The sequence below is a fragment of the Leuciscus leuciscus genome, assembly GCF_965113295.1.
Source record: "Leuciscus leuciscus genome assembly, chromosome: 3".
Classification (NCBI taxonomy): domain Eukaryota; kingdom Metazoa; phylum Chordata; class Actinopteri; order Cypriniformes; family Leuciscidae; genus Leuciscus; species Leuciscus leuciscus.
In genome coordinates, this window is record NC_138727.1 from 40,771,419 (window position 1) to 40,788,903 (window position 17,485).

A 17,485-nucleotide genomic window follows, 5' to 3' on the forward strand; every position below is an offset into this window, starting at 1 on the left:
CTTTGAACTAAATAAATAAAAAAACGCTTCAGTGCGCCGACGCACTGGTGAGGGTTAACAGGTTAAGTTAGGGCTGTCACTAATGATTATTTGGTAATCAAGTTATCGTATAATTTATTTGTGGTATCAAAAACAGATCTAAGTGAGCAATAGCCTTTGAAATTACTTAAAATACACACAATAATAATGAGGCAATAATAATTGGTTCAAATAAAGTATCAAAAGTGAGTAATCCAATGGCTTTAATGAACAACACTTAAAATACCTAATGTAATATACATAATATAAACCAGTGGTTCTCAACTCCAGTCCTCGGGACCCGCTGCTCTGCACATTTTGTATGTCTCTCTTATCTGACACACTCAAATCAGTTCATGGAGTCTCTCCTGACGAGCTGATGATCTGGTACAGGTGTGTTAAATAAGGGAGACATCCAAAATGTGCAGAGCAGCGGGTCCCGAGGACTGGAGTTGAGAACCACTGATATAAACAATCCACGTATGTGCATTTTGTATTATAACAATGCCTGCAGAGGGTGGCATTGGCCTCGTGATTGTTGTTATTACACTTTACAGCCTTGTTTAATACTGGCCAAACAACATATTATCAAATGTCTTGTTAATCTTAAAGGAGTCATAACCTGCAATTTTCACTTTTCCACGAGAATCAATGTATGTTATGATTGCCTAACGATTATACACTGGCCGGGAAGCCGATATTTAAAAGTGAAGCGTTTGTTTACCCCAGGGTTTTTAAAATAGCTCACGCGCACTCAAATACGAGATTTTAATTTCTGCCCCGACTTGACGTCATGACGGGGCAGGATATACCATATATGGACACCGCAGACCTATGCTGCAGGAAGCCTGCCCTCCCCCTCATATTCATTCGAGAAAGATGCAGAAACAAAGTGCACACGTGAGTTGCTCTGTGGTTGACTGCCAGAAACAACATGTAAATGTGTTTTCTCTACCAAGAACGGACCAAGCTGTCAGGGACCAGTGGATTAAATTCATTTTTAATGACGCGGTTCCTACAACCCTTCCCACTGGCTTAACGTTAGGTGTCTGTGCTAATCATTTTACGCCGGAATCGTTCACAAATTTGAATGTCTAAAAAACCACAACGTGAAACAAGGCAAAAACACCACATGATAGCAAACGTTGATCTCAATAACCACTGTAAGCTGATAAAAAAAGTAGACTACATCTCCGTTAATGTAATCTATATTAAATAAAAGGTATAATGTATGTCTCAGTCAAAATGATTGTCTTTACCATTCAGAGACATCTTGATGTAGACGTCCTTCCATCGACTCTACATCTTCCCTTTCCAGCTCAGGTTCAGAGTCTGGCTCGTGCATATACGGTTGAATTCCGTAGGTCGCGGCCAGGTCGGGTTCATTCACAACTTGCGCCATGATTTCATTTTGGAATGATATGCTGAAGTTACCTGCGGTGTCAACCCCCCTCCTTCCTGCCACCAATCAACGCGCCCCTCATTTGCATTATTAAAATGACCGTCCACGACAGCCAAAATATCGCATCAGATCTCGCGAGACAATAATGCCTTCAGAAATAAGGGTCAGAGGAGCTCTGTGTTTATTTTTTTTCCACTTTTCTTTTTTAGAAGGGCCTGAAAGACTATAATAGAGCGTGGGTATCCAAGGTAATACTAGGTTATGACTCCTTTAAATATTTGGCAACTTTACAAAGAAATGCTACATCCACTGTATTTTCTTAAAGTGCCCCTATTATGGTTTTTTGAAAATGACCTTTCATGTAGTGTGTAACATAGCTCTAAGTGAATGAAAACATCCTGCAAAGTTTTAAATCTGAAAGTTCACCATATATAAAGTTATTGTCTTTCAAAAGTAAGAGTCGACTCTGAGTCAATGAAATTAATCGTTTTTCAAACGAGTCATAATCCGTTTCGTTGTGACGTCAAGATGAAACATTAGCATATTGCCCGCCCACTTATTGAGCGCACAGACACCAGGGAAAACTTGAACCCCCTCAAACCAACAGCTGATTCCTGTGGATACTGGATGGCATCATGTTGAGAAGACGGTGCTGTGCTCTACAATGTAAAGGCAGTTTTTTTTTCACTGCCCAAGGACGAGCATGTGAAGAATCAGTGGTTAAAATTCATCTTTACCACGATATCACAGCACTATAATCCTAAACTTTTGCTGTGTTCCCTTCATTTTACTGACGACTGCTTCTCAAATCTCGGAGTTCAATATAGGATTCGCAAAACGCTTGCTCTTGAAAGCTGGTTTTCAAAATACTTCGTTTTGAGTTTTATATTGTGTAGGTCTCCTGCTAACTCACATTATTACTGTCTTACTGAAATACTTCTGCTAATCAGCTGTGGGCCACTATTACCTAAAACTGTGTCTATTAATTAGTGGTCGACCGATATTGGTTTTTAGATGGCCGATATCTTAGAGAGCAGGATGGCCGATTTAAAGCCGATATTTTTATTATATACTTTATATTTATTTTAATCAATATTTTATACATTTTAAATAAATTAGAAAACAAATCTTTAAAATAAACATGCTTATACTTTAGATGGCAACTTCTTGAATCTGCAATCCTATTACAGTATTTTTCACAAATAAAGTAATTGTTTAAAAATATATGAATATGTGAATAAAAAGGAAGTAAACACTGTAACAGGGCACTCAGTAATCTGGTAATATTGTGCGCACTGGTAATCATATTTTTTCAAATAAAGACAAGGTAACGCTAATATTACATACAGAACACAGTGAAAACGATATGAAAATGACACAGTGGGCAACTGGATATAGCACAGCATATTTTAAAATGAAGGATTTGAAGTTTTTCGATCGCCTCTCCTGTGAAGCTGATCTTCTGTTTGCATTCACTCACTTCGCACAGACCGACCGTCACTCGCAGTAACACGTTTATGCAGGCTACAAATGCACACTTCACAAGATATCACAGCTGGATTCCATTAAATCTGCAAGGTTTGTGTAATTAAATGTTTATTAGATATTCAGAGATTTGTTTAAATTATGTAGATGCGCATTTGCTGAATGTTGACAGTAAATGAGAAAGTATTTTAGCCTAATTGTTTGCCTTTTCTGTAACAAATAATAAAAAAGCAACACTTTACTTTTTCGCTTACCATTTACTTTCTTTGTTTACCAGTTCTGTATAACAAAGTATTAGATATGACTGACAGAGATCATAAACTAATGAAGACGGGAGAATGTGAGTGAGCTCTGTGTGGTCTGGTGTTCTCAGCGCCGCCCGTCAAAATAAGTCCAGAGCGCTGTCAAAATAAAAGTCCCGCTTCCAATACATCGGCCAATGCCGATATTTTAAAAGTGCCAAATATCAGCCGATATATCGGCCGACCACTACTATTAATGCAGATTGTCTGTTTTTCTCACTACTTTGAGGAAAGATTAAGCATCAGTAGCACCTCAATGCAGAACACGAGATCCGGGGGGGCGGAGTTGGATCCAGATAAAGGGGTGGAGATTGGTAGGTTTAGGGGTGGGTTTAGGGATTAAGGGGTGGAGATGGGTAGGTTTAGGTGTATGTAAGGTGGGAGGAGTTGGATCTAGATCCGACTCCTCCCCGTGGATTTCATGTTCTGCAGTGAGGACCATCTCTTAAGCATGGAGCAAGATTTGTTTTACCAATGTTTGTTACATCAGTCATTCACGCTAGAGCTCGGCTAATGAATGCACTGTTATCGATACAGTTTCCACATGCTCACCACAATAAATTAGAAAAATACTCTGTAAATAAATAAGTACAAGTAAAATAATCGGTTTGTTGATGGACATGCACTTGTTAATGCTGATGGTGAGGAATTACAGTTGCAACATCTAAATAATGTACCTCAAACTGAGTAGTGTATCACTGAGAAACGTCCTGCTAGAAACGTCTTTGCAATGGAGGTTCGGGTTGAATAACTAGTTCTTCCAGTGTTTAATCATTGGACTTGCACTCGGATTGATATGGTAAAATCAACGTCATTGTTCGTTACTGTGTTTAGTTTACAGTGTAGGAAGCCTCAGGACAAGCAGAGCTGACGTTGTTATGGCAGTGGGCATTTTTGTTTTCGACACGCACTGTACACGGTAGACCAATCACAACAGACTGAGCCGTCTGGCCAATCAGAGCAGAGTAGCTCACGGAAAGGAGGGATTAAGAGAGATTGATTCATCTGACGAGTCGTTTGAAAATCATTGAAAATCTGGTGATGTGCAAATGTATATTATGAGAAAATGAAATGTTTTTTGACCTTTGATGCATGTAAACCTGTTGTAGGAGACTCCAAAACAACTTTAGGAAACTTTAAAATAGCATAATGGAGCACTTTAAACAAGAACATGTGGACATCAAAACATCAACTTATTTGATCATTAACTTGCTTATGTATTTGCTTATTTCTTTACCCATTAATTTGCTTATTTAATTATTTTGATTTATAAAGGAGAATCTTGGACCTAAAGACTGTTATTAGGCCTATATAATTTTAGTGATATTATTTTTATTTATTATTATTATTATTATTAATTTGTAATTGTATGGAAACCCAAACAAACTGTACATTCAGAGCCTGAGTTCATGTAAAGCAGCTTTTACTGTGAACAGAGCCGCTCTGATCCACTGGACGAAACGTGTAACCTGCACGCACGTAAACAGCCGTAGTGATTTCACAATAGCACTATGGTGTAATATATTGAGCAGCTTTAGAAAACGGTCTAATAATGCGGTTCAAGGATTCTCATCCGTGGAATTTTTTTTTAAATTAGACTACTTGAATTTAATCAAGAAATCATGACGGCCCTAGTTTAAGTTTTCTTAAATTACTTTTGTTTTGTATCAGGTTGGATTCATGCGGTGTACACACCAGTGGACGCGCTTGTATTTGGTGGGAATTTTCTGCATAGTTTTAACATCCCCATGCAACTACACATCTCCAGCATTGAGGACAGGACAAGGGTGAGCCCAACATTTCACTGCAGTGGTTGCCATTTTTCAGTTCTTTTATAATCTCAAAAAGAACACGTCTGGGTCATATTTTATCCTAAATTTAAAAGGTTAATAAGAAAATACATGATGCATTAGAAAAATGAAGCTGCATTTTTGCATTATTTTGCTTTGTTATATTATCTTGATACCAGTAATCACTCATTTCCTCAATTATCATTATAAGAAGGGAAAATGCATAATTTTGTTACTTCAATCAAATTAATTGATATATTTCAATACTACAAATAATCATGGCAGTATTTCTTGTACTGAATTATTTTTATTTTTTTCTGATTTTAATAAAAACAAAACCTTTGTGTCCGGACAGGATGATTTTCCTTACTCCTTTACGGTAATGAGAATGTGATGTTTTTCTCATAATTATTGGAAATTTGGTAGGAACATATGTAAAAATTTTATGAAAATAATGTAACTGAAAATTGTAATGGTCTCTGGTTGTCCTCAGGTGCCTGCTAAGTTCCGGTATCCATTCTATTATGAGATGGGCTGGTACGTGTTGGAGCGTTATCTGTACAGCATGACCAACACATCACACCTCATCCCTGAGTTCCAGAAATACTCTTTGGGAATCGGTCAGTACATTAACAACATATTCACATCCACATAGATTTGCTTGTAATGAGCACAGGTAAGTTAAACACTCTTTCTCTCCGATACTAATACACAGGTTTGAAGCAGGAAAGCTCGGGCTCTGAGGTACTAAATGGCCACACTAAAGAGGAAAGAGATGACGACAATGCTCCCTCTCCACCTAGTGGGCCAGGGATGAAGCTTCACTTGACTCCCTTTGAGCTGGAGGGGTTGTGGAACCTGATAGGGAAGTTGGAGTCACTGCCCTCACATAAGAAGTGTGTGCCTTCAGGAATACACAATGCTGCTGCCCTGCTACACGACATACGGGTCAGAACTCACGCTCATAGTTTATTATGCTTTTGTTTTTTGGAAATGGTTATTCTAATGCACTTGCTGCCAGTGTTATTTGTGAAGCTGTATTACAAGATATTTGATAAATGTGACTTGAGATACAGGATGTTATTGGAATTCGTTAATTTTAGGTTTTGTTTTATTCACACTGCCACTTTGTTCACTGCATGTCGCCAGTGGCTGGCAGTTAGGTCTCCAGTGGGCATTCCCACTACTGGTTGCCTAGTAAAATGTAGGAATGACAGTCATGGATGTTTTAGCTGCAAGAAAACTGATTCCTTTTCTACAACATTTTGGAGGCAAAGGACTAAATATAAATGAGTGGCTATTTATTTTTGGGGAAATCACAAGCGCCAGTCTACGTGAGTTCACGAAGCCAAGCCATTCAAATCAACATATGTACACAGAGACGTATAAATTATAGGAAAGTCGCTGACCGCTAAATTAACTTTCCATAACTAATGTTAAATAATGGAACCTTAATGTAAAGTGTGACTGAACAATAAAGAATCAGAACATATTCAAACAATATCTAGGGCATGTTGTAGTCCAGATTAAAATATAAAAATGTTTAAGTTTGAAAATATTGTAAGTCTTTAAGTATTTGGTGCTGTGATGAACACCATAGCGAATACAAAAATCTGAATTGCTTTATGAAACATTTAAATACTGTTCAGTAGCCAAGCTGCTTTGTTTACGGGGTTACCGGGGTAACTGCTGCATTTCTGCTGTTCCATCAGCGCCATCTGCTGTCAGAGAATGAATGTGCGTTTTCATTCAGCACATCTTTCACTCGTTCCACCATGTGGAATCTTATCATTATCATATTACCGAATACCGGCACATGTCTACCGCTGACACTCAACTACAAGACGTAGTGACGGATCATGTGCGCTCCACTGACTTCACTCCTGTCCATTGTCGCTCCTGAAAATCGCTGTTTATTTGCATAAAGCCTTTTCTCAGCCTTTGTCACGCTACATCCGGTCGCCAACGGTCACTGCCACTCGTGTCGCCGGAAATTACCAGCTCTCCATTAAAAATGAATGGAATCATTTTTAAAAATGAAATGAATGTTGCTTTGTCGCTGGCAGTGTGAACTCCGCTTAAGGAGTCATTTTGAAATATGATGGTTGAAATATTTTGAAATATAATGGTTAGTGAAGAAAAATGTTTTTTCTCTCACTTTCAGGCGTTATTGAAAGAACATGCCAATGACATCCCTAAACTCTCTTACACGGGAAAACCCATTGTCAGATGGCCGAAGAGGGTAAGATCACAGAATTAGTTTCTTTAAGTATTTTTAAATGACTTTACAGAAAACCCATTAAGTGAATCATGCAACTTAAAGAGTTTTTCTTTTCGTCCAGTTTTTGTTATTTGGTTTATTTTATTTCATGAAGTGGAATAATGAATTCGATTAAATGTAGGAATTTCTTATTGTATTATCTGTTTTAATCATTTATTTTGTCTTGATTTTAACTTAATATATGCTGGAACTAAATCATTGTCCTGACAGTGATTTTTCATTTCCATATGAAATTAATTGCTCAACACTAGGGTTGGGTATCGTTTGAATTTGAACGATTCCGATTCCTTGTTTCGATTCCGGTTCCTAACGATTCTCGATTCCGATTCTTTTAAGAGGCAGGGTCAAAAAAGTTTAGATCAATTTTAATTCTATGAACTTTTTACTTTTTATGAAATTTACTATGAATTTCTCACAGGGCTGTTTTCAACTACAATATAAATATCAAATCTATTTTAAACAACTTTTTTATGACATTTTAAATGAGCTAGCTAACCAACGGTCTTTCTGAAGGAAATAGTCTGACCTTCTCCATCAATTGAAATATAAAAAAAATTGCATCACAATAAGTGTATTGTATTGTATGTGATTGTCACTAACATTTTAGTAACTAAACTGAATTTTATTAGGTTTAGTGACAACATGTTACAATGTTTACATGGTACAATTTCTGGTAAGCTACGCTTTTTTATTATTTCATTTCAATTCAGTTATTGTGATTTGATTTAATATTGACTCATTTGGATAAATATTAGGTACTCAAGATAGGCGTTAATTTTTCTCAAGAAAAAAACAACTCACCTAATGCTGTAAACATACAGAGAGCCCTATCAGCTGGCAGTATTATTTAAGGTTAAAAATAACTCAAATTAAATATAATGCGTTTTTTTTATTTATTATAATAACAACTTTATTTAATGATATAAGTACAAATATAATAAATATGTAATATAGTACACATATTTAGCAAAATACTCTCTATAGCTCTTTTTTTCTTGCCAACTATGTGCTATAGCCTATATGTTCATTAAATGGCTTTCCTGAGGTAAATATGACATAATTGTTCTCCAGCTGTGTTATTGACCTCTTCACGCTGATAAAAAACACTGATTGATCGATATTATATATGAGGAATATACAGTTAGGTAAGTTCAACAGTGTTCGTGTTTTTTGTACTATTAGCTGCTAGTCGAGATGATCGGTTCACGTGCGCTAGGGATCTGTCACGTCACATTTACAAGCGCCAAAACGGTATTTATTGTTTGAATTTCGTAATAAAATTGACAGAATCTGAGAGCTGAGATTTTTTTGTATATCATAAAGTAACTGCTCTGTCTAGTCTGTCGGTCTCCGTGTCCTCTTTGCTTCACGATTTTTATTGTGCGTGAGAAAATGGATGTGTGGTGTGAGAACGTGTGAGAAGTGTCAATTGCGTGTGTCTCACGGTAAATGCGTGAAAGTTGGCAGCTCGTAAATGTGTTTTCATGAATATATATTTTTTTTACGTTTGCCGGCATCGCGCGCAGTTTTCAAACGGACGAGCAGAGGACGAGAGAATATAGTTGCAACTTGCAAGATACCGAAGAATAAGAAAACATCATATGTACGTTTTTAAGGTTTAACGTCAGGGTTGTTTGCTCTGAATAAATTTTATGAGACGCTGTGTGAGTTAATAAGGCAACTCACACAGCGTCTCATAAAATGTGTCGGTTCGCAGTTTAGCATAACAATCAATATACGCTTACTCCTGTGCTAGTACACGCATTTACCATGCCGTGTGTACGTTACAAATGTTTAACTAAAGTGTCAGCGAGTTAACATTTGGCAGTTTGAAATCGATTATGTTGTTACTTCAGTTCAGAATAGGGCTAGAAATGACTTAGACAGCGGTTTCTTCTTCCGGTCGGCGGACTGTGAATCGAAACTAGGAATCGAAATTTAAACTTTTGAACGATTCCGGGAAAATCGCAAAGCTAGTCCCGGTTCCAATCGATACTCAATACTCGATACCCAAGCCTACTCAACACAGTGTTATTTTTCCCTTTTTTGATTTTGATGCGCATCTAATATGACTAGAACATTTTCTTTGTTGCTTGGACAATTGTGACTTCCTAAATAGTAAATAGGTTAATTTAAACAAATCAAGCTTGATTTAACTGCTGTCATTTTTTATGCATAATGATATTTAAAACAAAACCTTAAAATCTGCAGTTTCACTTTTTTTATTCTGTTTGCATACTCTATTCTAAACCTGACACCACACTGTAGTGCTTACCTCTCATTTCTTTTGTCTCTCCCAAGCCCCCCTGGTATCAGCCCCCTCCTCCCCCTCCACCTGTCATTCGTCCCAAGCTCTCAACCACACCCGTTATTTCACGGCCAGTGAAACCAGCCTCCAATATGTCGGTCCTGCGACGGCGCCGCGTGCGCTGTAAACGCTGTGAGGCCTGTCTACGCACAGAATGTGGAGACTGCAACTTCTGCAGAGACATGAAGAAATTTGGTGGCCCTGGCAAACTCAAACAGACCTGTGTACTGCGCCAGTGTCTCGCTGTGAGTGTCTACACATTGAGCATGGTTAATGTAGTCTTCTTTTGTTTGCTTATATTTATTAATATCACTTTCTGTCTATGTATGTTCTCTCAATAGCCTGGTCTGCCGCTCTCTGCTGTATGTGAGATCTGTGAGGAAGGCAACCAGGAGACTAGTGAAGAGCTCATGGAGTGCTCCAACTGTGCTCAGATAGCTCATCCTAGCTGTTTGAAGGTACAAACATTATTACCACAGCAATTCAATACACTTCTCAAAATTCTTTATTCAGATTAATTTATATGGTGAGCATAGTGACTGGAGGCTTTGTGGGATGGTTCAGCTCTTGTTGATATAAGTACAATGTCTATCTATAATTTTTCCCTCTGTATTGTAATTAGTTTTACTGTTGAAAAATCAGTTTTCTTGTCTCTGTAGACATCTGGTGAGGGAGTGGTGAACAAAGACCTACCGAGCTGCTGGGAGTGTCCCAAATGTGTTTTCGGCAAAGAAACCGATTCTGAGGTAAGATTTTCTCACACCCGGATGTATTGTTTTTTTAAATGAGGGAACACATTGAGTGTTTGTTCTAATGCTACTAGCTTATGCAGGCTTGCATACATGCACAATCAATCACACCATGTAGAAAAATGCATGCGAGAGCTTACTGTGTTGTACACACTCCGATGTGCGTGTGTAACAGTAACGGCTGTTTTCCTGTGTGCCAGTCGTCAGGCAGCGGTGATGACATCACGGCACAGGATGGGTCAGGGGGGCGTGGGGGCGAGGGCGGGGCATGGCACGGGGTCGGGCGGCCCCCCTCTTCTCTCTCTCACGGGTCGCTCCAGAAACGGGCAGCAGCCCCTGAGCAGCGGCTCAGGAAGAGGGTGAGAGGCTCCGCCTTACTCACGCCACTGCTGCCACATGCACAGCCGCTCAAATCTGTATTCTCTTCTCTTCTCTGCTCTCTCTCTACCTCTTGCAGCCAGTTCCCTCTAATTTGTTCCACCTTTTTTGTGTCTTCTCTCGCTCTCTTTTTGGCCCACCCAGCCCTGTTCATCATCATCGTGCCCAATCACTGCTTTGACTTGCTTAGGGTTTCAGAATCAGCTTTGTGTTTGCAGCTTGTGTGATTCCATTCAGTGATCCTGATGCGTTCATCACTGTTCTTTCTTTTCAAATTCATATTTACCACAGTATGTTATTATCATTCTGTTTTGCAGCTAAAATTGGAGGGTGGTAAAACACATGTAAGTTATATTTGTTTTTTGGAAGATTGTGTTTATCGGTGATTGAATGATTTTTTTTTTTTTTTTACTTCAAATAATAGAAACATTAAAAACACAAAATGTTAAACTTGGTGAAATTTAGTAACATTTAAATAATTGTATACTGACATGTTGCTTATATGACAAGTTAGCAGACTTTTGTTGTGATAAATATAATTTAAAAAAGGATTGGCTAGTTTTTAGGCCCAATTTCTGGATTGTGGTGCAGTAGGTGCCTAGCAATGGAAAAATATTTGATCATACATTTTTATATGAAATGGTCCCATAAGCTACCCTTCCCACCCTCATTATCGTATGATTGTCACTTTCCCCCATCGGGCACAACTTTCATATTGGTTGTGAAGCAGCTTTCACCCTCCACTTATTCACCACATCTGAAAGAAAAAACAGTAGGTTTTCTAGGGCGAACCACCGTAAATAATTATTTTGTGCATAATTATTTATAACTGCCTATGTGACAAACCGTTTTCAAAGAATAACATTTTACTGCATAAATATAGGTAATTCTCACACTTTTTGTTACATTGACTTCCATTCTTACGTGAGACAGGAAATGCAAGCTCATGCAAATTTCATTGTGTTCCAGTTTGGTGAAGTCAGACCTGCACATTTTTGAAAACGTGATCAATAGACAATTGATCATTCACAGCATGACATCTCGGAATTAAAAGAATGTGAACTTTAAAGCTGCACATTTGCAGTAAATATATATTCAGTTATATACTGAATTATATTTTTAGAAAAGACGCTGAGTGTGATATATTACAACCACTGCATTGTCCTCCGAAATTCTAGTGTGACCGTGACATTAGTTTTGATTAGAATTCATTACATTTGATGATCATTGAAATAAAAAATTCCACATTATGCATATGATTGGGACTCCAAGCAGCTCCTGCACTCTCTCCATTGCATTTGAATGACTTACTGTCTGTCGTTTATTGGAGATTGTGAAAAGGTGGATTTATTTTGGGTGGGGGTTTCTATTAATTTATTTTGTTTCTTACGTATTCTTTTCTGTCTTTCAGAAACGGAAGTCTTCATCTCTGGATCCTCGCGTGGCTAAGATCTACCGGCGACATGGAATGGAACATGATGATGATTCGGGCAGCGATGACGATGGAGATAGTGGCAAGATGTCATCAGTCCGGGGAGGGGTCTCTTCATCCCGCCGAGGTTATGGAGCTGGAAGGCGAGGTGTTTGGAGAGGCTCCTCACATCGAGGGAGTCGAGGGGGAGGCAGCTTGGCAACAAGTTCGCTAAAAATGAGGCGAGGACTTGGGGCAAGAGGGGAGAGAGGTGGACGGGTTAGGTTACGAGGAGGATCCCAGATGAGGCGACGACGCTATGAAACGGAGGATGAAGATGATGATGACGACGACGATGATGATGATGATGATGAGGGTGATGATGATGATGATGACAGTGATGAAGAGAGGCATCTTGGCCGGTCAGATAAGGAGAATCGTTCAAGGAGACGGAGACAAAGAGGTGATGACTACGATGATGATGATGACGAGGATGATGATGAGGAAGACAGTGATGAACAAGACTTTGATGGAGAGGATGATGAGATGGAAGACTTAGATGATGGAGAGGAAGATGATGAGGATGGAGAGAACCAATCAGACTCTGATCCTGATCCACCCGTCTTACTCGTCGCAGACTTGAATGATGATCTGCTGAACGATTCCTACCTGACTGTGACCCTCCAGCGTCCTCCAAAGGCCAAACGTGACCCGGGCTCCATTGTACCCAAATTAGAGGCGGCTATGTCTCCCCGCACACCTAGCGGTCCTGGCTTCATCCAGCGCAAAACGCTACCCAGGACCCGACTCAGGAACAGTACCTCGACCCCTGCCGGGAATGGCCTCTCTCAGTCCAAAAGCGCCCACACTTCCGGCCGCCACACGAGGCGGAACTCAAACCAAGATGGTCGAGACAGAGACACACCGTCACCTTCCTCTATGTCTTCTCGTTCCTCTGTTTCTCCACCACCTCCTCCTCCAGCCGTCACCACATCTTCTCCTCCTTCTCTCCTCTCTCATCCCTCATTCCGTGATGTTGGAAATGAGCGTGGCTGTGAAAAAGACATTTGGGTATCAGTGTTCCGCTACTTGGGTCGGACAGACTTGGCTGTGTGTATGAGAGTCTGCAAGGCTTGGTACAAGTGGTAAGTGTAGTAGTACACCGTTTTCTTTTTAATTTAGTGTTTGTTTGTTTTGTTTTTCCAGATAAAAGGCCTGTTCTCTTTATGGCTAAATGAGCTAAAATATAAATTGCTTTGTGCTACATCAAACTAAATGAATTCATTTTAATGTATTTTAGCTGTCCATTTTATTATGATTATATATAGTTTATATAGCTGTCCATTCCGAACAAAAACAGGGTTGATTATTAGAAAGTGCATGCTCATATTTCTTGAAATAAAAGTAATCTATGTTTCTCTTGATCACTGGGTTGGTTTTGCTCTGATCAGTTGTTGTTGATCCTCCTCTCCTGCTGCAGGTGTTGTGATAAGCGCTTATGGACACGAATAGATCTGAGTCGCTGTCGGGCACTTACCCCCCAGGCTCTGTCAGCTGTCATTAAACGACAACCTGTGACACTTGACCTCTCCTGGACACCTGTATCAAAGAAACAGATTGCCTGGCTCATTCATCACCTTCCAAGTACAGTTTACTTTTACAGTCTCAACTCTGAAATTGCCTGATGCTTTAATATGTGCAGGAAACTGCTTAAAAATAAAAAGTGCACCACGATAAAGACTAAAATACTCTTTTTCTCTCTCTCTCTGTTTCTCACAGGTTTAAAAGATTTAATAATGTCAGGTTGTTCTTCATTATGCGTGTCAGCATTAAGTTCGCAGAGCTGTCCGGGTTTGCGAACACTTGACTTGTGTTGGGCCGTGGGCGTCAAAGATTCACAAATAAAAGACCTTATTGTGCTGCCAGGTGAGGCACTCATAATTATTATTACTGGGACTGTGTACAGCGGGAGTTGAAGTGAATCATTCACTCTTTCACCTTTACTTTCTCCTGTCACACAGGCAGTGAAAGTCGCAGTCGACTGAGAGGTTTGCTCACTCTGCGCTTGTCTGGTCTGGATATGAGTGACTCTACCCTTAAGATGATCGTCAGACATATGCCTTCACTGCGCCGGTTAGATTTGTCCCACTGCCAGGGGCTCACAGACCAGTCCATCAACCTGCTCACCGCTACTGGCTGCAACACTCGCAACACACTCAGACAGCTCAATCTTTCAGGTACCCCTGATCTTCTGATATTTGATTCCACATTTTTGTTTAGGTTTTCCTTGTGGTGCCAATACAACACAACTGATTACTTGTAACTGGTGGTGCAAAACAAAGTCTTATAATGTCTTGAATTCAGTTTCAGATCAAATTAAGGGAAAAAAGTTGTAAATATTTAAATGTAATCAAATAAATGTCAGCGCTACACATTTCAACATAAAGCACTGCACTGTTGCAAGTTGCAATCAATGAATACGTGCATTATGCCAAGCGGTTGCTTATGATCTGCTGTTGATGAATTGTGACAATGTTTACTATGTTGTAATATATTATGGTTGTAAGCATTCATATTTTATCTACCTCATCTTTTTGAATGAGCAGCTAGAAGTAGTTTAGCATAGATTTTTCAAAATAAGAATCATAAGTACTATGAAAGGTACACTGTAACTTTTAGTGCTCTAGACTCTAGAGGTTAATAAACAAAACTGCATGCATCTTGCAGAAGAACATTGTAGCTGGAGCTCATATAAATTTTGTACATTCTGAACAAAAAATGTTACGTACTGTACCTTTACATTATACATATTACTTTTTTTCCTGCATATTTTTGGTTTCTTCATAAACTGTATCTGGGATTTGAACAATGTAAACTTTTTTTTTTTTTTAGCTTCTATGTGTGCTGCCCAGTCACAGGAAGGAAAGACAAAAAACAATTCATACATTCAGTATATAGATTTTAATAGTATCGGCACAATATTCCCTTTATTGCCATTCTACAAATTATGGTATCAGCAAAAATCCAATATCGATTTACCTCTAATTTGTATGGTTTGCGTTATTTGCACATAAACCAATTTCAATACAAATGGATATATTGAATAACACTCCTTATTTTTTTATTTTTTTTTATTGCAGCTACCCTGTTTTGCATTTAAATGATTTATTTTGAGAGATTTTTTGGGGGGGTTTGTTCCATATGGATACAATATAAATGTAATGTCTTAATTTTTTTTAAAGATACCCTGCAAACAGTAATTACACAAATTACTTATGCTCATATTTTACATAAGTCTTGATCAGTCTGGTACTCACTGATTGGTGGTTTTACTTTTCTCTGTCTCTTTAGGTTGTAATAAGTTGACAGATGCGTGTCTGTCCTATATGAAGCGATTATCGGCTCTGGCTCTGTTGGATCTGCGAGGCTGTAGGAATGTGACTCGGCACGGCTGTGAAAACTTCATCTCTGACCTGTCCTACTGCACCTTATTCTGTCTGACAGAGGACAAACTCATTCAGAGAATATCGTAACGTGCACACAAATACACACAACACACACACACACATACATACATACACACACAGTCTCCGCACAGCTCTGCTTAGTGAGCTCACGAGTGCTCCATCCCACTCAATACAGGCCGATCTAGCCTGAACAAGAGGATGAGGCTGAAGACAAGAGACTGGTGGAAGGATATGGCTGCTGTTTTACAAGAAGGGTAAAAACAGGCTGACTGGGAAGAGGTCATTTTCAGTGAGGATTTTATTCCCACAAATCATGAGACCAATCCAGGCACATCCAGTGTGTGGCTCACTCTTCTCTGGGCATTCAGCCTTATCCAAAGCGACTTCTTCAGAAGATGTTACTGATATGCTTGAAACTGAACTTCATAAATCCAGTCTAAGTGGGATTTGGTGAACGAGGAATTGAAGGTTTGATCAGAGAATTCTTTCCTGGTGTGTGACCACTGATGTTTTGACAAATCTGGTGGCACGGATGAGTTGGTGTCAATGATAAGTTGCGAGGAGGAAGAAAATGACAGGCATGGCACATCCTGATAGTTCTCATCCGCCACAACTTGTTGATCAAAGAATGTAGTGGCAGCACAGGATGAATCTTGAATCATAAAGACTTCAGCATATTGATCCAGATCGTTCACTCATGCTTTCTTAGTGACTATGTCTGAACGCAATTTTTGGTAGTTCAACCTCTCTGAAGGTTTTGCTGCCTGGATGTTTGTTGACACTTAACCCACCACACTAAGTTTTTACTCAGTTGTACCAAACTAAAATCACTCTTTATTTGTTTTCTTTCATCTGATGGTTTGTTCTTCTGCTTGCTGTCATCTCAAATGGCCAATTCACCTGCATTCTCCTGTCCTGGGAAGGGTTGCTCACAGTTTAGGCTAAAATGTTCATTTACCCTTGGAAAGCTATAATTTAAGTGCAACTTGTAGCAACACAATGCAATTATTTTCGAGAGGACTTTTTTCTTTTTCTTTTTTTTTAAATTGATGTTCGTTTAGTTCAGGTTTTTTCATGAAAAAGATGGAAAAATAAAAAGTGGAAAGCAAACAAGGTGTTTGATTTTTGTTTATACTGCCTTTCATCAGAATGCATAATTGTTACATCATTAATGTATCAAGCTTAGACCTAATTTTCACTGATGCGTAAAGTTTATCATGCAGCATAAAAGCTTTTCAAGATAGAAGTCACAATAATTCAAATATGATATTTCTTTGAAAATGGAGTATTGGTCAGCTGATTTGGATGGTCAGAGAACAGGGTTGCTGATCTTCAATGGGGTCCAAAAGTCTGAAACCATGTTGAAAATCGTGTATTTTATTCCTGGTAATATAGAGTTTTGAAAAATGTAAAGTGTTTATTTATTATATAAAATGCATAGTGTCATTTCTAGGTCTCAAATCAAATAAGTAAATTTGTCACATTGACTGCAAGACCTCCTTTGTACAAAAGGTCAGATGTCCTTGCCTCCATTTGAAGCATTCACAATTTTGTATCAAGGAAAGAAAATTAAATCATTTTCACTGGTCGTCTTAGACTTTTGGATTCTTCTGTACAAATACGATGTGCACAAAATGGTACATTTACATGTATGCATTTTATCCAATAAATTGTATTCAGTGTATAAACATTTATCTCACAATATCAGTTGATATATGGCTAATATATTACATTTTTAGCTCTTGGGTATTTAATCTTTCTTTTCTCAGTGAGCATGTACAGATTTTAAATATTCGCTTCAACTTTTTCCTCAAAAGGATCCTCCTAATGTCTTAATGTTAACTCTGCACAGCACCTTCACAGGCAAGAGTGCATTTGTTTTACTTTATTCTGG

General features: G+C 38.7%; 1 protein-coding gene across 7 annotated transcripts in view; it reads left to right on the forward strand.

The window, feature by feature from the left end:
- Positions 1-17,285, forward strand: part of kdm2aa (lysine (K)-specific demethylase 2Aa) — a 41,207-nt gene extending 23,922 nt beyond the window's left edge. For 2 of the 7 annotated variants that reach the window (XM_082164814.1, XM_082164815.1), the window contains exons 9-23: positions 4,879-4,994; positions 5,353-5,376; positions 5,491-5,617; positions 5,713-5,945; positions 7,162-7,239; positions 9,580-9,831; positions 9,928-10,044; positions 10,246-10,332; positions 10,536-10,694; positions 11,031-11,057; positions 12,125-13,269; positions 13,605-13,768; positions 13,904-14,050; positions 14,146-14,361; positions 15,476-17,285. In XM_082164814.1, the coding sequence (XP_082020940.1) occupies positions 4,879-4,994; positions 5,353-5,376; positions 5,491-5,617; positions 5,713-5,945; positions 7,162-7,239; positions 9,580-9,831; positions 9,928-10,044; positions 10,246-10,332; positions 10,536-10,694; positions 11,031-11,057; positions 12,125-13,269; positions 13,605-13,768; positions 13,904-14,050; positions 14,146-14,361; positions 15,476-15,657 (3,074 nt within the window). In that variant the 3' untranslated portion in view covers positions 15,658-17,285. The remainder of the gene's footprint in view (positions 1-4,878; positions 4,995-5,352; positions 5,377-5,490; positions 5,618-5,712; positions 5,946-7,161; positions 7,240-9,579; positions 9,832-9,927; positions 10,045-10,245; positions 10,333-10,535; positions 10,695-11,030; positions 11,058-12,124; positions 13,270-13,604; positions 13,769-13,903; positions 14,051-14,145; positions 14,362-15,475) is intronic. The other 5 variants (XM_082164816.1, XM_082164817.1, XM_082164818.1 and 2 more) reach the window with 4 other exon arrangements.
- The last annotated feature ends 200 nt before the right edge of the window (positions 17,286-17,485 follow it).